The sequence below is a fragment of the Aythya marila genome (assembly GCF_965140915.1).
Source record: "Aythya marila genome assembly, chromosome: 11".
Lineage (NCBI taxonomy): Eukaryota > Metazoa > Chordata > Aves > Anseriformes > Anatidae > Aythya > Aythya marila.
The window spans coordinates 3495297-3516516 of NC_139052.1; the positions used below are offsets into that span (position 1 = coordinate 3495297).

Genomic DNA, 21220 nt, shown 5'->3' on the forward strand with positions numbered 1-21220 from the left:
GAAAAAACACTGTCTTCTAAATCTAAGTTTTGTAATTACTTTTATGACTTGTCAAAAAGGAGAGTTGCCTTGGATTCAATACTAATTAGTCTTGGATGAATAGAGTTTGGTTTTGGAAAGATTAAATTAATACCTCTTCACTATCTTACCACAGAAATGAGTTATCCTTTTAACATGTCCCTGACTACCAGCTCTTTTGAGTTATGAACAGTTGTGTTTGCATAGTCTCAAGGAAAATGAAACGGGAATCAAAACCACATGCAATGATGAGTTTGTAACAGACTGATTTTATTTATCTGATAATTTCATTTATCCGATAATTTCATTTATCCAAGATATATTTAGTTATTATGTAAATGAAAGACTGTTTCAAGTAAAACAAAATCACCTTATGCTTGGGTCAATAAAGTACATTAGATTTAGATAGCAAAACCAAGTAATTAAGAACCAGGAAGATAGAAACAAAGCGTAGACAGGGAGAAGTTGACTTTTAAGGAAGGTAAGAAAACAGACATGAAAATATTTAAGCAAGACTCTGTAAATTAGTTTTTGCTTAAAAAAAAAAAAAAAGATAATGCACTGATATCCCCAGAAGTCTGTGATACTGCTGTCCAGCTTCTTAGTGGGAAGGGAAAGCAGACAGTCCTGTCCAGAGGGGCATTACCATCAGTCTCTCCAAACTACCTGCCCTGAGGGAGAGCAGTTTGTGCGATCTCCCACCCCAGTTACAGCAGGTAGCAGGACAGGTCTTTTACTACTCCTAACACGGCTCTTACCAGATTGAAAAGAGAACATTGCTCTTGGAAAGTTGTTTTTTGTTTGTTTGTTTGTTTGTTTTGCTAGAGTTGTTATCCTATCTTTACATCAGCTGCTGATAAAACTGCTACTACTCTAATGTTTTGAAACCTCAAAAGAAAATGAAAGGTCTTACTTATTTTGGAGTTCTTGGTGATCTTCCTTGCAAATTAACAATGTGCTTTGCAAAAGGAATGTAAAAACAAACAAACAACAACAACATAAAACTGTAACAAGCTCTATTTCCCACTTACCCTCTTGTGTATTTGTTTATGGGAATAAGGAATATTAGAAGTAATTTTGCTTAGAATGTTAAGCAACAAAAGTACTTTAAACAAAGTATTTTAAGAAATGTTGTACTAATTATAATTTCTTGGCTTTTAGACAGTTTAAAACCTTTCATTTTTATTCTTGAAAAAAACAAAAGCATTTTTAACTCTCATAGCAGCAGAAATCCTTATCTAAATACAAGGTAAACTTCTTGATAAATATCAGCTGTAAACACAGCCAGAACAAGAGAATTCAAGCACTTATATCATGAGTAAGGTTTACTTTCTTAGATAACTAAAACAATTGTTTACAAAATCACTTTTTCACAGTCTTAAAACAAAAATGAATGAATAAATAAATAAATAAATACAAACCGGTAACTGATAAAGAGGAATATCCACTTGTCCAAGAAAATCATCTCGAGTCTAGGGAAAATAAAACACAAGGAAAAAGCACAAAAACCTTAAAGTTGTGAAGTATTTAAAAATACTGTTTCAACCCCCTGATAATATAGCAATGTTTTTTAAGAATGTCAAGACACTCTTGAAGCATAGACAAGAACACTTTTCCTGTGTAGAACAAACTCTGATTGAACCAACTCTCAGAGCCTTGGACAGTTCTGTCTTTCTCAAAATAAATGAAGTTTGACAAAGCTGGGGGTAGGGACTTGGATTTTATTTGTTTATTTAGATCATATGGAGTAGTGCTAATGAAACAGAAGAAGAGTTGTTCAGAGTCAGGACTGAGATCCTCAGCATCTTTAACAGAAACATCATTTTAAAGGGCAAAATGTAAAGGCACTTCCACTAGCTATTTCAAGTAAAATAACTGTCTTGTTTTATAGTTAAACAACTAAGCATTTCTCACAGAACAATACAATTATTTACAGACCTTCCTCCTAAATTTGTTGCTGTACCATAAGCTTTTATTCTAACTCATCACCCAAGGATTTTGATGGTCTTCTTCCATAACTTTCCATCCCCGGTTTCTGCATCTCATTGAAATCTATTCCCTTTGCCTCAGGACAAAGCTGTGCATTTCACCTTTTTGCAAGCATGACTGTATTTTTAAGTTTCAAGACACAAACTCCCATCCAATTCTACCCAATCTTTTTGTCTCATTGACTGCATTCTCCATTTGAACATCTGGCTTTAAAGGATATAGGTGTTTCTCCCTTAATCCTTCTAGTACTTCTTTTCTTTAGGTCTGTTGTCCCAGGTTTACCCATTTCATCTTTAAATTGTACGTGTATGAGTAGAAACAATGCCTCATACCTGTATGAGTTACTTGACAATACTAACTTAAAGCCTTAATTTTTATACCTCCCAAAAAGCACAATATGCAACTGGACTGCAGAGCTTATCATACATATCTCGCATGCCAGAAATCTACAGATACGTGCTATAAATTTAACTTAAGGTTATATATGTCTCATATTCAGATGGGGGGGAGAGGAGGGAGAACAACCAAACACAAAGCAGAAGTAAATTGCTTTTCAGTTCACAAACGGGTTGGGTATAGAAAGCTACAACAGGTTTTCATACCAGAAGAGTCTGAAGCTTCCCTGACCTAGTAAAGGAAAATTTTCTGTATTATTACAGACCACAAGCTTCTGGAAAAATATAGCTATCATTTCTGCCTATGAGGTTCTTTTTAAAATGGCACAGCACATACCTTAGACACGTTAAAAGACTTAGTATTTGTAAAGTTCTTGGCAATCCTCAAGTGGAACAAGCCGCTCAAATAAATTACTGGAATGTGGGACAAAAGTCTGCTGCATTTTAGAAAACCGCAGAACATTGTGTTTGTTACCAGCATTATTTTAGTACAGGCTCCTGTTATTCACTTTATTATTCTGCTGTCTCTCCTGCTATTTTTAGTAGAGCTAGCCTCGATAACCAACCTTTAACAGTACTTTCTCCTCCAGCCAGCGAGTAAAATCCTCCAGCGGAGATTTTTGTTGACCTCCAAACTACTAATGCATAGATCAGATAGCAGGAATGCTCTGAAGCAGAGTGCCTCGCTGACTAACTGCCTTCAAAGAAGTGCCAAAGAAGCTTTGAAACAGACATCACACACATTAACAATTAAATGTCAATGGAGTTGAAACTGTTTGGATCTGTTTCGTGAGAGCAGGCATCCCAGTTTCTTTAGGAAAGACAAGTGGGCCAGTTGTTCTTGTCAACTTTTAACTTCTTGACAGCCAGAGAACTCAAACTTTCCGCTTGCCAAACCGTAAGTGCATAAACCTCTATTAATGATATATTACATTAACAAAGAGGCCTTTCATTTTACTGATTCAGTGGTTTAGTCTATAGAAAGTTATTAAAAACATGCAAGGACAGACAGCTGCTATATACAATACATTTGAAGAACTCTAATGCAATGCCAAAGTGAGTGCTCACAGAGTAAAAGCACTGAAAAAGTAATCCAGACACACCTGAAGTCCAAAATTCATTCCTATCTATTTTATAAATATATACACACACACACACCCCCCTAATAAGCCTTAGCACTTAAGATGCTGGATTTTTTTCCTATCATAAATTGGATACAGATTTTAAACTGCTACCAGACGTGATTATCTGAGTGTCCCAGTGTCATCGTACTGAGTCACACATTAAAGAGCAATACTTAGAACATGACCATGATTTATCAGGTTTGAGCAGTTATCTGAATTTCATGCCTTTCTTAATTGTTGGATTCATCACAGTGCCATGTGAAACAGCTTTTGTACAAGACCATGGTGTTGAAATAACATTTTCTCTACCAACTTTTGTGATTACGTTTTTCTTGGTATTAGTGCATGAAGCATATTCCCACTCTTTTCCTGAGCAAACAGACAACTAGTTGTACATGTTGGTCTTCACACACAAATCTACAGCTGTATGGGAAAAGGAGAAAATACACAGCTTTTATTATACAGAATATAAAGTGTCAATTCAAACTGAAAAAACAAACAGTGATCCAGACTATCGCTGCTTAAGAAAACAAGAGCTCAATAGATCCCTTATAAAACCAACATTCTTCTTGCTTAAACACTCAAACATCAATGTTAGTTACAAGCTTGATGAGAATGAAAAAACACTGAAAATAAAAACAAACTTCCCCAAGCTACACTAGCAACATCAAGTATTTTTCTTTTCATGCTGCCTGCCCTGACTGTATTATTTAGCTATCTTGAACTCTAAATAAACAGAATTGAGCTTTTTTTTTTTTTTTTTTTTTTGTACAACACACAACTCATCACAGGAAAATAGACATCTCAAATGAGCAAACTGAATGATCATGGTAAGATCTCACCAAGTTCATGGATTCTAAAAAAATGTTTTCCCTATCTTGCAAAGCTGTAACTACCTTACTGCCCAGAATTCATTAAAGTCCCAATCCCCTGTACCTGTATTTTTATGGGGCAGAGGTAGATGGTGAGGAGAGATTTTTTTTCTCCACAAAATGCAGGCATCTCTTTTTAACTGGCCTTTATGATCAAATACAAGTTGCCAGTTACTGAGGTATAAGAACCCACTGGCATTTTCAAAGAAGAGATAACCATCTATCTAACACTAGCTGTTATTACACAACGTGTGTTTCTGCAGGACCTTCAGCCCCACTGGCTGCTTCCAGAGAAAGGTGTCAGCATAACATGCCTCAGCAGTTTTACCATCTGTTTAACAGACAGCATTTAGAAATGACATGAGTTATTTTCACTAATTCTCCCTCGCCTTTAAAGATATTTTCAGAGAATTCCTGCTCCACAAAGACCAGAGCAAAAATATCATGTTTCTCCATTTATAGCTTATACTTTTTATACAGCACAAGTACTCTATAGGTAGATTCCTTGGAAGTTCCTATTTAGCCTACAGGTATTTTAACACACCATTCATACTACTCCGTTCAGCGTTTGCTACTTGAAGAACCTGGGCTTACATAGTCATTAACAAAGTAATTCAAGATAGGTTTGGGTGGTTTTTTGGTGTATGAGAACTCATTTTCACATGGGTCACAGGAAGATAATTTGATGTCTAATATAACCGAAGCATACTTAAGCACAACATAAACAAAGAACAAGTCAAAACCTAGTGAAGGGTGTGTTTTATTCATCAGGAATTTGAGTTGGTTTTATGGAAAGATGTGCCAAATAAGCTACTATATAGAAAAGCAGGAATATTACAGTTTATAACTGTCAAGAGCAAATCCAAATTTGCCCTTCTGTATTCAAGCAGCTAACGCTTTAAATAAGCATTAAAAAAAATCAGAAAACAGTACCAAATATTTGATAAGTTACTACTTTGACAAGCTGCTAGTATAAAAAACATAAAACTTTTGCATCTATTTGTGGGAGATTCTGTGCCAAGCCTTATGACTTCAATTAAAGGTTGAGAAAAACACTTGTAGTGACAATTACAGGTGCACTTTTACCTGCACTAATTAACAACATAAAGGTTAAAACACTTAAAACTGTAAAAACCTATCAAACATTTAAATGCACATGTGATTTTCTTCCTGGTTTGATCTGTTTCTTATTTCAAATGTCACAGATGTTAATCACACTGGCTAATAAATACACTCGTACACTCAATACACACAGTACACTTTTTGTTATTCAGCACAAGAAACATAATAAAACAAAATAAAATTGGGGGGGGGGGCCTCTCCCAAGCCTAAATCTACTGCTGCCAACCCCTAAACATAGTCCTCAGATGACCTGGCAACAGCAGCATTTACTGTTTGTCTTAAGCTGTGCTATGCTCAAATTAATAAATCCCATCAGGCCTGAACTGTCCTGCCCAAACTGACCTTGGATGCCTCAACCTCTATGACACAAACAACCCACCTGCAATCATTTCTACAAGAGTAGTATAACAATTTACTTCAGATCAGCTCAACAGTTCTTATGAAAGCTACTTGACACTTCCCACATGAGATAGTTTTCAGAGGCCTATAATTTGCAGATGTTACCCACTTTGGATATATTCTTTCTATTTAAGTATTTGTTATTCCTAGTAAGTTTAATTTGGAACAACGGCAAACACAACAAATAGCTAAGGCAGAAACTAAAAAAAAAACAGTAAGCACTGTTCTAAGTTCTGGAAACCTCGCTGGGAAGCCGTGCTTTCATGTTACTGAATGCAGCCTTCTCCCTTATGCCACGAAAATCAGGCTGCCAGAGAAGCCATGCAGGTCTAGGAGAACTCAGTTCTGCTTCCTCCCACATTCCTCTGCTTGAGTTGCCATAGTGTCCCATTTGCATTTTAATATGCCTTATCCTCAATGACTCCAGTTAACGCTTGAATATCATTTCAGCCAGGAACTTGCTGATGTCCTCCTTAAATTCTGTTTGCTTATGCTCCAGTCAATACAGCCCAAAGCAGCCCTGCGTCTTAAATGATAATTGCATCCATCTGCAGACTTGCAGTTTACCTTGAACTGCCACAATGCAACAAGAGCGAGTGATCTCTTAAAATGTGGACGATTACGGATCCATAAAACAGCACTGAAATGAGCTACAAACATTTTGCTGGCTGCATTCCCAAAGCAGTGCGTTCTGTTCGTCACAAGGAGCAAGGAAGAAAGTTCATTTGAAACAGACACTTAGCAGAAATGCAGGGCAGTCCCCTTCAGACAAGGGTAAAAGGCAAGTTGTAAGCTACTGACTCGCTTGAAAATGCCAGTCAGCTTCACTTGCTTGCTCAGTCTGTGAAATTCATTCACTTACAGAACACAAGGAAAAAAAAAACATGTTGGAACACAGAAGAAAACTCTCAGCCCAGGCTGATGCGAGAACTTTAAAGAGCATTTCTACTATTTGATCCTAGGCGTCTGCAAGGGCTGGGCGGGCACCAAAGAACCCAGGAGTCTGATTAATGTTACGTAGCCTTGTATCCTCACCCTAGCAATGGCCAAGAACAGATGCTAAAGGAAATAAGAGCAGCATGTAAGAGTAGTACTTCCCCCAATATATCCTCCAGGTTCAAGTAGTTCATCAGGGATGTTTTCTATATCAAGAAAGCAATATATTTTGATGGACCTTCCTTCACTTGAAATCCATTTCTTTTCCGATACCCATAACTTCTTGCAAAAGCAACTCAGAGAATATATTTACGATACGAGAGTAAATTCCCTGTTAATGTTCACCTCCCCTGAACTGTAACTTTACTAAACACCCTTTACATCATTTCTCCCCTCCCTCCTCCAAGCTGAAAAGCTGTTGGTCTTAGTCTCCTCACAGAAAACTTACACCAATCTTGTGACCTGTATTTTTCTAGTAGCTAGACATGCTTTCTGAAAGAGGATGACCTGAAACTTGTATATCATACGTGGATTTGTTCAACTCCATAATGGTGTTTTTCATTTTGTTCCTTTATTCCGTTCCTAATAAAAATGAACATTCGATTTGCCTTTAAGCTGTCAAGAAGACTTGAGTTGACATTTTCAGGGAGTCATTCACCACGACATAAAATACTTCCTGACCAGTATGGGAGACCATTACTGTGCATGCATCATTAGCTATTTTCCCTGTGTGCATTACTCGTCATTTATCAACACTGATTTTCAAATCATCCACTCTGTCTAGTTGCTCACTACCATAATTTTTATTTTTTTGTAATTTCAGAGCTGACAATTTAATTCTCACTTCTGTTTCTTATCTTTCAATTACCTGTTGCCAGTGAGGAAGCATTTTCTACACTTACGCCTTGAGACTATTTTTCAGAACTTCTACTAAGGGTTCTCGGCAAATATTTTGAGAATTTAAGTGTCCTGTATTAATCAGATCACTCATTTTCCTATGTTGCTGGTTAGTTTGATTTGTGAGACGTAGCTTCCTTTTATGAAAGCCAAGCTCGTTCTCCCTTCCCTGTAAACAAAAAATCCTGTCACACCTAACGAGCCTATTCTCTATATTCTTCCTTCCAGACTGGCACATTGTAATGTGCTTGTAATTCCCTTCATTTCCCTTTCAGTCACTTAAAAACATTGGCCACCCTCCTTCAGTAAGACAGCCTAATAGATCAAAAAATATCATCGTTAGTATTTTAATAATTTTCTAGTTCACCTTCTTGACAATTCTTGGACGAATACCTGCAGGTACAGTTCGCTTTGTTGTCTGATGCCATAATGCTTACAGAGACTGATTTCTACATCGCATTTTCCAATAAATATTGGGTTAAAAACATGTGTTGTGGTTTCAATTTCTCACAAAAAGTGAAAGTGATGTACCACTAAACATCGACATCAAAACATAGCATTGATCACAGTCTCGTATCTGAAAGCCTCAGTTATTTAGCTAGTCAGCATTGAAGGGAAAAATGTCTCTGTCTTCCCTTGGGAGCAAAGTTTTACTTTATAACACACTCTTTATTTTCAGTAAGCCTTAGAGACAGTAACTATAGCTTATGGCTATATTAAAGAAGCCACACTATGAATTTTTCCCCACTCTTGTGGTAGATCAAAAGGACATGAATCAACCTGAAGACTGGGTAATTAAAAATTTATATAGCTGTTTCAGGAGCTCTGCTCCACATGGTTTTGTGGTTTTAGTCTTCCCTTTGGTTGGCATATGAGAAACCTACCCCAACTCAGTTCAATTGCAGACTATAAACAGAATGAGGTTAATTATAATTTGTGCAGAGCACAAACAAAAAAAAAATCCTTTTTAATATGTACTTGTAATTTTCACTGCTGACTAAAAAGCTCTGGAGCTTTAATGTACAGAGTTATTAAAGTATTCTGCTAGAGCCAAGACAGTGTTGTTTTCAGGATGACAATATCCTGAACATTACACATGGTTCATCACTGCCAAATGGAACTTTTAATTCTCCTCGACTGAGCTGATATCCCACAACACAGAATGGGCAATAGGCAGCCCAGTAGCACCATCCTTCAAGATGTGCAATTCTGAACAAGATGAATGTGATTAGGTGAGAAGGTAATCAGCACATAACAGTATAAAGAGAGATCAATTTGTGCAGAAAAGACAACTCCAAGTCAAGGAACTGTCTGATGTAGTTGCCAAGCCACTCTCCATTGTATTTGTAAAGTCCTGGCAGCCAGATGAAGTTCCCCATGACTAGAAAAAGGGAAACGTCACAGCCATTTTTAAAAAGGTACGAGGTAAAACCATGGGAACTACCAACCTGTCAGCCTCACCTCTGTGCCTAGGCAGATCATGAAACAGAGCCTCCTGGAAGCTATGGTACAGCATATGGAAGACAGGGAGGTGATTCGAGGCAGTCAGCAGGGCTTTCACCAAGGGTATGTAATGCTATCTAATGGCCCTCTGTGCTGGAGCAACTGATATCAGCTACTTGTACTTTTGCAAGGCCTTTGTTTGACACAGTCCCTTGTCTCTAAATTGGTGAGAAAGGGATTTGATGGATGACTATTTGGCGGATATAGAATTGGCTGATGCCATTCAAACAGCATCTCCTGTTACAAAGCGAAATGTGAAGTTCCAGAACCTGATGAAAATAGCTGAAGAATTACAACTTATTTTTTTCACGTAAATCTGACAATATAAAACCTTTTTGTTTTTTAAATCACCTCTAATTTTTTTTCTTCAGTGTGAGTTTCATTCAATGAAGACAAAACTTCAGCAAAACTACTCGTAAGCAAAAAGATAACAATTCTGTTAATTGTGTAAGAAATTATGTTAAAGACATACAGTTACTAACACATTTGCAAGTCCATTTATGATACGCACATCTTCTAACCAGCAGTGATACTGATTTGGAAGGAGGTGCTGATATCAACACGGATATCACCATAATAGCATATTTGTGGAAGAGATTTGTATAGCTTTTTTTTTTTCTTTTTTCTTGTTTCAGAAAGTTTGTTCATGGCCAACAAGAAGTGGAACTGTAGCCACTGCCCTTCCTCTATACCTCCTCATGTCTGCATATGCAGCATGTAACCTGGTCCCTTACTCAGCCCTACCCTCCCAGTTCACACCAGTGACATCAAAGTGCTTTAGCTATAGATTTACATCCACCCCAAGAGACATACGCACTGAAAAAAACACATTGAAAACATATATACAAAGTCAAGGGCAACTGTCAATGATGCAATCATGCACTTGTATACCTCTTCCTCCTGCTTTGCATAAGTGAAATTCCACTCCCTACTGCAGAACCTATTCAACATATTTCAAGTGAAGATCAGCAGTGCCATGCAAGGCCATCACCATTCCCCGTATTTTTTAACTTAATTAAAAATAATCCAAGGCCAGTTGTCACAGAAATTATGTTTTGATTTTCTGATTTTTTTTTCTCTCTCTCTCTTTTTTTTTTTTTTTAAGTGAGCCTTTAACAAGCTGTTGATTATAGAAAGCAGGAAACCTGATACCGGGTGGCTGAAGGCTAGTAGCTAGGCACATAAGAAAAGAATGCTTAGACCTTTCACTGCTTCAGACTCTGCAGTCTGTGACCAAAGCACTGATTTGATTTCATGCCTGCTCTGTACAGATAGCTGACATTACTAAATGCTACTCCAGTATCAACTTGTTAAATTTGAACTCAGACTCAGCATATCAATATACTAGGCCAGACTAACTGGAGTCAAGAGAAATATTTTGGGAGTTGTTTATTTTTAAATGAGTCACAACACACCATGATAATTAATTGGACTACATAATTAAATGATTGCCGTAGAACCTATTATATTTTTCAAAGGCTGTAACAGCAAACACAAAAATACTTATCTAGTTTATTCTGGTGAATTACTGAACTGCCATAAAGTCACTATGGCTTTTGCTTGGTTTGGTGGGAGAGCCTTTAAATTTTTATTACATAGGATATTGTACAAAAACTGATTTTACATTAAGATTGATAGGGCCACTTCAAGAGCGATATGCTTCTGTGCCTTTCAGAGGAATCCGAAACAAACACAGTACTATAAAACCTTTAGTGTCCAGTTTTCTGGTATCAGAAACCTTTTTAATTTGTATGTGGTCACGGGACAAATCAAATATTTGGCACAAACCAAGTATCTGCAAATGCATGAAAGGTACAACGTAACCACAACAATTTGGGATTCAGACAATCTTTATGTTAAACAAACAAATAGAAAAGACTCACCTCTCTCATTTTCTACATGGAAGATAAAAAAAATTTAAGAAATTGGTAAGGTTAAAATATGTTGCCACATTAGCACAGCAAAGATGCTCTCCTATAACAGGAGCATGCTCTAAAGTGCTTAAAAAGTTAAATTTAGCCTAGATTTCATGATAATACACTGTGAACACCACTACTGGGAACTGACACAAACCTGTCAGTCCACTGAGCTATGAGGTTCTCTGGAAATGTTTACTAACAAACTAATCCTGAACTTGGATTCTAACTGGACGGAACATAATTAAATTCATTCAGTATTTAAGCATTTTGTATTTTACATATCAACTACTGACATTAAACACAGAAGCTAGCAGTGAAATGTACTTGAAGTGCATGACTCAACATTTTCCATTCTTTTTTTTTTTTTTTTTTTTTTAAGAATAACTAGATCCAGACTACTTAAAATGTCATAATCTGTGCTTATTGTGGAATTTGCCATTAACAGTTGGATTTGGGGATGAGGAACTGCCAAATAATATACATAGTGGTTACTTGTGATCCACCATGAGCTTTAAAATGAAGCTTGAACTGAAAACACAGTTCTATAAAAAGAACACGTGTTTGTTTGTTTTTTTTTTCTTTTTTCCATAAAGCAATACACAACTTGAAAGAAGCCAAAAAGAACAGAATCATCAGGCACTACTCTAACTAAAGGCAGTGACAGAATGAAAATTGCAGGGTATTATCTTCAAGGTAATACAATTTCTAGTTCAGAAAGGAGATGTCAGTAATATAGAACTTTGGCATGAAGCTCGTTGCTTCTACAAGTAAATTAATTAAACTACAGTAATTCTAACTCATGGAGAATGAGGTCTTAAAACTTGAAATAACTTTCGTAAATATTAGTTGTTGCTCTTTTATCAGCATTCATAATTAAAACCAATAAATAATATTCAGGTTGTTCATATCTTCACAATGTTATTTGAACAAATTCTAAAATCCACATTTCACATGGCTTATACTTCACTAATATAAACTGCTTCAAGAGTTAATAAGAGCAAACACACTTCTGAAGTTTAGTTGGACACGAGTTTCATTACCAAAAAAATATATTTATCTAGAGCGAAGTACTATAATTTGGACAGCAATGTTGTTGGGAGAGGTATTAAGTTACAGTGTACTGCTCAGACTGAAGTAGTGGTTGGAGGAAAAAAAAAAAAAAAAGGAAAGGAAACTCTGAAAATTCCTGTGGTTCAGGGTGTATACAGAAACAAATGGTATTTACAGTTTCTCTGCTCAAATATTACTTATCTTTAATTCTATATAGAGTGAACTGTACTGTAAAATAAAGCCTATAAGAAATAAACCTGAAAGCCTCTGATCTACTAATTTTTATCCATTTTATATGCAATTTTAATAATTATTATTATTAGGCAGTAAAGTTATGTATTTAAAACTTTACAAAACTGAAGTTTAAATACCTCCAATGTCTGAATAATTAGACAAGAAAATCCCTTCATGTTATGTAAGCTGGAAATTATAGTTTATAATACATGTTATATACAGGTATTCCACAGACCTATTCACCAAAGGAGTACCATAATCTAAGACACAAATCTAAAAAACAAGATATAAATCATATAAAAAGTAACTCCCTAATGATGACAGTTTGACACCATTAGGAAATTCTGAAATAGCTGTGCTAAACCTTGATTATGGATTTTATTATTTTCCAGTTAAATTTCAGCTGTAAAGTACTGTCAGATTTTTCTATAAACCAGAACACTCACCTTATGGGGCCTCCACAAAGAAGTGCTAGATATTTCCCTTTTAGAGGTTCCATATCTTTTGTTACCACCACTTGTTTTTCCTTCATTCCCAGGCTTGAACTGTATATGCAACTGAGACGTCCTTGCACTATGACACTTGTATTTAAGACTGGATAAACAGCAAGAAACTTTTTGACGTGATCCTTCCAATGAAACACTTCTTTGCAAAACATGGTGGGTTTTGCTCGTCTGTGCATTTGGTCTTTCCAGTTGATTTATATTCATCTGGTATTCTGAATCTATTTTTGAGGGTAAACATGCAGATGTGCTACGTGCCAGTTTTAAAGGAGGGTATTTTGCACTGGAGTTCAGATTTAACTCTGCACTGCAACAGCCATTAACCATTTCACTGCTTGATGCAAATGCTCTTTGAGTCAGATGAACTGAAATACACGAGAAGCCACCAGCTACTTCTTCACAAGTTGCCTGCTCAGAACTGTTCAGAATTTTACTTTTGTCCTGTAATGATGTATTCAAGGAAAGCGGTCGAACATCTCTAACTTCACCAGAAGAGCAAACTGTTTTAGACAGTCGAAGTCCATTGACTGCTGTTGAAAGGAAACCCTTGGAAATGGTTTGATCTTCTTTATGCGATGGCTCACTAGGAGAAATAATTAGTTTATGTGATGTCTGATAGGCACCTCTGTGTGGGAGCTGACCTGAGGTTATGGGAGAAGCTGGGGGAGTACTGGAAGGACTCCTAGGGAAAATTACCAATGATGAACACCGCCGCAGTGGAATTTTAGTTTTCTTCCTCACTGACAAAACATCTTGGTCAAAAGTAGTATTACTTCTACACACTTGTACTTCTTCCTGAGGTGAGTTGTTTCTATAGGGATTACACTTGCTAGAAACATTTCCATATGAAAAGTCGCCATGAACAACACCGCTACAGTAAGTGCCATCACTCGTCGAAAGAGTGCCACTACCACTGTCACTGATGACACTGTTACTGTATGAACCTCCATCACTCGTGGTACTTGTACATGATCCATAGTCACTGCCAGCGCTGCTCAAGGATCCATTGTCACTGGCTGCAATACTGCTAAGACTGCCGCTGCATGCAGCGCTATTGCTCAGATGGCTGTCATTAGCTGGATGATCAACCACAATTCTAGTGCCACAACTTCCTTCATTCCCAATACTGATGAATGAAGTGTCTTCGCCATCACCAGACCGAAAATATCCATTATGCTTTCTAGACTGTAGAGAAATATGCAGTGAGGTGCTCTTTTTTTTTTGCAGTGAAGAAATATTTGCCTTTCTCTCTTGATTAATTATTTGCTGCATTACAGGTGCACAAGCAACTTGTCTAGGAGTCAGGTTCATTTGTGCAACATTAGGTTCAGAGTTCTGTATCCTTTTGAAGTACATCCGATGGTTACTATCCAAAACATCTTCGGAGGTTTCTGATAGCGGATCTGTGTTACTTCTTTGAGTTGCAAAATGCAGTCTTAACCGTCGTGCCATTTGTTCTCATTTCCACGCATGTTAGTGAATGAAAACCAGAAAAATCCTTCAACGGGAAGGCTACAGGCAGCTGCACAGAACCTAGAGCTAGTACATCACAACAGTAAAAGCTCATAGAAGTAGCAAGCTTTGTCCTAATTTCTACAAGATACTAGCGTTAAAAAAAAGACTGTACCTCTTGAAATAAGTCAGCCATTCGTTGAACTGCAGTTTCTGGACCGTCTTTGATTGCTCGTAGTCAGAAAGCACTCATTTATAAAGCACTTATGTTCCAACGACCTCAGCTGCAACACACTGACAAACACTACCAACCTTGTTTCAATTATACCTTCTGTAATCTGCATAAATGAATATAATAAACTCCCAGTATTTTCAAGTTTAAACCAGCAACGCCTGCTGCAGCTGCACTAGCTGAGTCAATGTGTCCGTACTTTCCTCAGCAGCGTATGACTACTAATATTTTTACCCGTAGGTTTAGAATTACAGGAAGTTGGTAGGAATGAAATCCCATATAATTGAGTATCAAGTCTAGGATTGAATTTCCAAATAGTAACCATGCTAGCAAACTGCTGAGGTCTGACTTATGCATAAACCAGGGAAATAACCCTTCTCCCCTAAAAAAAATAAAAGTTTTTCTACTCTATTTAAATAAAACTTGAAAGAAATCTGACATTATCTAACAATCTACACGTTGTTAACCAATCACAGTTTGTAAAGATTTGCACACGTTAAAAAGCTCTCCTGCCAATTAGTTAATATTTTTTAGGGAGATGCAACTGAATTAGAAACAAGTTATCCTGATTAGTAATTCAGCACTGACTTTCAGCCTACCATGTTAAATAATATTTTAACCTTTCCAAATTACAGCTGTTAAAGGTAGAAAGAAATAAAAATATTCTTGCAAGCTACCATCTTGTTTGCTTGAAGTCCAGATTAAGTGAACATTCATTACTGTTTGATAATGACATGCAAATATATGGCCAGCTACATAAACTACGAAACACCAAGAGAATTTCGTACTAGGATAAATATGGTTACAGAGCACAATTACAGAAGAAACCTATTCTGTATATTATAAACAAACCACTTCATATATTCATAGCTAACTACTAATTTCTTTTCCAATAAAATTACCAAAATGAACAGCACAAAGAAATGAATATATTGTCAACTTTTGTAAGAATAATGGTACTGAGAATTCCTACAGATGTTTCACTGTCTTATATTATCTGAAGAGGTCCTTTGCTGGCATCTAGTGGGACTTTTGAAAAAAGACAATCTTACTGTTAAGTGTATTTTTTTGTGTTTTAAACATATTTGGTTATGAACGTACTTTTGAACACAGAAGCCATATATGATGCAGTACTAAATGCTACCACACTAACATGAAATTACTTAGTGCCGCTGAAAAAGTGCAAACAGAAGAGAACACTAGGCCATTTATACTTTTATAGGTCATACTACTAGATTTTTTTCTGTTCCATATTTATTTAACCTTTGCTGTATTTTAAGCTAGAAGGCAATAAAATTAACATTTAAACCTCCTTCCCAAATAAGAGCCAAGAATTGAATTCACAGTACTCTGTTTGCAAGCAACAAATTTGTTTTCTAATTATACTCCAGGGCTTACTTAACCTCCATTACCTGAATTCCATGATTAGAATGCAGCAGTAAACGAATACTAGCTTATTCATAAAAGCCAACAAATACAATACTTCATCTATTTCATTATGCTTCACCAACTGGACTTCTTCTAACGTTACGTGCTGGAGAGGGGTTGGGGCAGGAAGGAAAGTCAAACACCATAAAACCTTTCTTGGTCACAGATTTTAAAAGTCACATTTGAACTACAACCAATATACTAGAAAAAAAAAAAAAAAAAGTGTGCACATGCTAAGATGTGTGAACGAAGAAGAAACAATGCAGTTCTTAAAGCCCCTTTCTGTCCTGACAACATATTTATTAGTAGCAGTTTGTAGCATGCTAGTGTGATGCACAACAAATTGCAACAATTTTATTAGATACAATACTTTCAGTAAAAAAAAAGCAACACTTTTGCCCCCAACAGATAATATGATTTTTTCCCCCCAATTTTCCCAAGAAATCCATAAGTAAATGATAAACTGACATATTTTGGCAACTCGAAGTTAAGATTTCAACCACATTTCTCAGCATGTCATTTTTCTTTAGCTATGATTTTGCAGGTATAGCCAGCCAGCTACAGCTTCCTTAATCACTCCAGAAATGACTTCTAAATGCAACATTCTGTCCTACTGAATTAGAGTTGACATAACAATAATAAATAAATAAATATTAATAAAAAAGGAAAGACCTGTAGCCCCATGCAAATCTTAATATTATTTAGCTCTTCATTACCAAATAACATAGGCTCTGGTACTTCATTTGAAATATGCAGAGCTGGGACAAGTTATTGTAAGACAGGAAAAGACTTCAAGATGTCAGCTACGTCCTGCACTGGCCCATCTCATAAACGATCTCATTCTCCTTCCTGACTGATTTTTCTAATGTGCTTTTAAAGACAGCTCTAACAGAGCATTCCACAAACGGGTCAAGCCATTTATTCTACTAATGGCTTGCATCAAGTCAGCAAAACAAATCAGTTTCCGTGTTCCCTTAATAAATCAGATCCAAACCAGGGCATTTTTGACAAGTCTTAAAGCTAGTACAGAAAGATGTTAAACCACCAACAATTGGAGTCTTAATTAATGTTGCAGGACTTGGAATTGAAGCAGGACTTTGAAGAGTTTTGAGCCCAGTTTTCAGGAAAGCAACATTTCTTAAAAGCATAACTAAGATTTCAAGGTTCAATTTCTACCCAAAAGTCACCAGGAATAAAAGCACACGGGACAAAATTCTACAGAGGAAATCACCCATTAGGACAGTCTCACAGCTCTAAAAGAATTCCATCAGCTTGCTCACATCTAGATTTTAAACAGTCATCAAATAGGCAGAAGAAATGCTGCTTAATACTCAAGCCAACTAAAATCATGAAAGATGAAACACCTTTTGATCATAGGTACATATCCTAGTGAAAAAGCACAAGGCACCCATAATTTATGACGTGAAAATAAATTAATGGAAGTGGGGGAGTCTATCAATCCCAAACTCTCACAGCTAAGGCAACGATATGACTGACTTAAAGTAGTTCAAGACATGTGGGACAGAAATTTAGTCTTCACCACAAAAGAGGAAGCTAAATAGAAATAGGGAGGCAGCCTTTTCCATTGACCAAATGATGAGATGGGAAAGAAAAAAAATACTGTTATTGTAGAACTATACAGTGACTGATTAGGGCATGCTGCTTTGATCTCTAAATGCAGTCACATGTAGGAAACAAAGCACCTTTTCCAAGTTGATCCAGTAAGATGTTTTGTTGGCTCCTCTCCCAAAAAAAAAAAAAAAAAAAAAAACCAGGTCAAACAGCTCATCTACTTTAGATCAGAGAAAGAACGGTAAGGAATTTTCTTGGTCAAAACGAAAAAGAAAACATTGGCCTTCCCAAAATTAGGGATCTGATTTTCTATTCATGCATCCTGACTTCCACAGGGTGGCAGCAAAGCTCCAATGACTAATTACAAAGTACTTCTACCTCACGAAGAATAGACATAACCCAAAACATCATTTTGAAACACACATTTGAGCATCCTGAAAATTCACATTTAACCTAACCTGCCATGTGAACTAAAAATTCTGATGACGCATTTTAAAATTGCTTTAAAAAAATAAAATAAGACACCATATACCTGGGATAGGCATCCAGGGTCTGCTTGTTGAGATTTTCAAAGAAAGGGTACACCATTTTTTCTGTGCTACTCCTCACATACTGAAGAAACTTCTCACACATGTACACAGATACCTACATTCTCAATACTAATTTGTAGTAAAAATAAACATTCATTGCATAGTATTCAATATTAGGGAGGGATTTGGCCATATCATTTGAGACGAACTATAAAAAAATGATGCTTTTGAGTTGAAACACATTAGAAGTTAAGAGCAATAGTATGATTGCTTCAGATCAAAGTATGGTAATGTCAGACACATTAACAAATCAGGTTTCCTTTAAGTTTCATTATAGATGTCGGTATGCTTTTTTGTTTGCTTTTATCTTGAGCTTAGAATCCAGGTGAACTTAATTTCATTCAAGCATTTAGTAAATTGCAATATTAATGAAGGACCTACCAAACGGTTTTCATCAAATACTTCAAAAAGGAGTCTGTGTTTTTGAGGATTAACCTAGGAAAAAGAAAGATGTTAACAGTTAAAATATACACTGAATTCCACTATTTGTTTTCAGGCAAATGCCATAATTTCTTTTCTCTTGCATAAACACAGTAAAACTAATAAAAACTCAAAAAAAAGTTTCTCATAGAACTTGGTATGCAAGTTCAGGAACGTATCATTGCTAACATTATATATACATACATATTTACACACCAAAGAAAATAAATCACTCATATCTCTATTCTGGAAGATGAACATTTTCAAAATATCCTTGGCTACAAGCACGCACCCCCGGTCTTCCAGTTCTCCACAGGAAGCATTTGTCCCAACAAAGTTAAAAGATATCTTACCTGTTATGTGTGTTAACACAGAAAAGTATCAGGCAAGGTTTCAAAATACCATGGAAAAAGGAGTATGCCAATACTTAAAGACCCATAGGTGTTTTGAATTTTCTGAGGAATTATTTCTTAAGTCCACTAACTTGCCTGCATAGTCATTTTTGCCAAAGATGAAGAAATTGCTCCTTCATTTTGAGCACATGAATCAGCAGTTACAGCTATCAAGAATTGCTATTCAAAAAAAGCAAGTTACGTGGAAAATTTATGACACTTAGTAGATGGTACCATATATTTGGTAAAGAATGCTTACATAAATCTTTGTTGACAACAAGAAATGCCTGGACAAATTTTCTGACAAAGCCTAAATGAGCTCTCCTACAAGGTAACACGCAAGGATAATTTAGTTTCTGAATCACGGAAAACAAATTAAAAACCAAAATATTAACTAAATGATTTTGACTTCTTGATTATAAAACCGATTCTCTAATAATAGCAGCTTAGAATGAATGCAAGTGTATTGTGTTAACTAGAGGTCTGAAAGGACCAAAAAGGGGCAGAGGATCACTTTCTAGGACTAACTGTACGTATACAGGTATCAGACAGTACAGGTTTTTTTAATGTTGCAGAAAAGCACATAATAAAATTTGGTGACTGGAAGCTGATGCTACACATTACTTCACATAAAGTCACAATTTCCTCATAAATCAAGTTTTGATTTGTTTATAAGAGGAGGGAAATTCACCATCATTTTGAATGTGAGAAAGTTGCCTTTATTAGGCATGCTGAAAAACACAGAAGTCTGAGCCCTTGACTAGGCACTTTCTAAACCGGGGCCTCTAGGTTTACGAATTTCTCAACAATACAGTACATGTTCTAACGGCTTGTGTGCTTGTTGGACAAGTAAGACATAAATTAGACATCTAATCTACACCTTGCTCCTAAAATAGAAGTAATACTATGCTTTTTACGCCAGAACCAATAAGACAAGATTGGCGCTATCCCAAAAATGTTTTTTTAAATTTCATGGAACAAAGAAGCTAAGATTTTTAGTTGTGCTATATTTAAATTCTCAGTCTTAAAAATAAATGTATTTCTAAGGAAAGCAGTCTGTTAGCGTTTGAATATTAATTCTAATGTTTGCATTTCTGATCTTAAGCTGTAGAAGCAAGAAAATATTTTTCCTGCTGTTAACATAATAACCAACACAGGTAATAAGACTGTAAAAAAAAAATTAAAAAAATGGAAAAACACTTACTCTAAATAAAAGTTCTTCATTCCACTTTGGGTTTAAGGACTATATGTAGGAGGAAGAAAAAAAAAAAAAAAAAAGACAACATGGGTTATGGGAACAATTTTATATAGGTATCTTTTGTTGTTTTGCTTACTTGTTTTATGTCTGCTTTATCTCATATAACAATACACTAAAAGCACAGAAGCTTTAACACTGCTATTGCAGATAAAAGTCTTAGGAGCCTTATGCTGTTTATTGCAGGGCAGAACAGAGACAATTTACACAAGTATTCTCAGATTCTGGCTGATGCCAAGGAAGCAGAAAAAGGCATGTCATACAATCCAAAACAGTTATTTCATGGTACATTTTCAGTAACAGTCACTGCTTCCCCTTGAGTCCAGATTCACTATCTGTATTGCTTTCACACAAACATAAACGAATCCTGAAATTATGAACTGTTACCAAATGCCAGATCTCTCACCAATGTAATCTAGAAAGACCAGGCACAGATCGACCAAACAACATAATCTGCTCAGCCACACACCTTTCTCAACTGTGGTTATTTTCAGAAATATTCTAGATGTTTTGCACTCTCACCATAGCTAACCTAACAATTATCAACAAGAAGAGAAAACGTATCGGTCAGTCATCATACAAGTCACAGCCATTATCTGAAAACAGCAGTTTGGAAGAATATTTTATCTCTCAGTTTTCCATTTTTAGTAGATCTAATATAAATTATCACTTCTAACACTGACTTTTGTCTGCAGGTATTCTAGAGAAACCAGGACTATCACGGTTCAGGTGAACTGCACGATTTAATGTACAAAATAGAAAAGTTGTACGGAAAGAGACATTAAAGACCCAAAACAAACAAAACCACCCAGTATGTCCATGAACTATTCAATTTTGGATCAGTACATACCTCACCTTCTTTAGTGGTTCTCTATCTTCCACAAATAAAATTATTGAATGGAAAATACTAAAAATAAT

General features: G+C 36.0%; 1 protein-coding gene across 2 annotated transcripts in view; it reads right to left on the bottom strand.

Moving 5' to 3' along the window:
* The window catches only part of NEDD4 (NEDD4 E3 ubiquitin protein ligase), a gene marked incomplete at its 5' end in the record, with an annotated part of 54813 nt that overhangs the window by 22644 nt on the left and 10949 nt on the right, over positions 1-21220 (bottom strand). Inside the window, 3 exons of one of the 2 annotated variants that reach the window (XM_082769012.1) lie at positions 1440-1490; positions 18617-18670; positions 20252-20290. In XM_082769012.1, coding sequence (XP_082625138.1) covers positions 1440-1490; positions 18617-18670; positions 20252-20290 — 144 coding nt within the window. Of the gene's footprint in view, positions 1-1439; positions 1491-12904; positions 14414-18616; positions 18671-20251; positions 20291-21220 lie in introns of those variants that run through there. The other variant, XM_082769013.1, reaches the window with a different exon arrangement.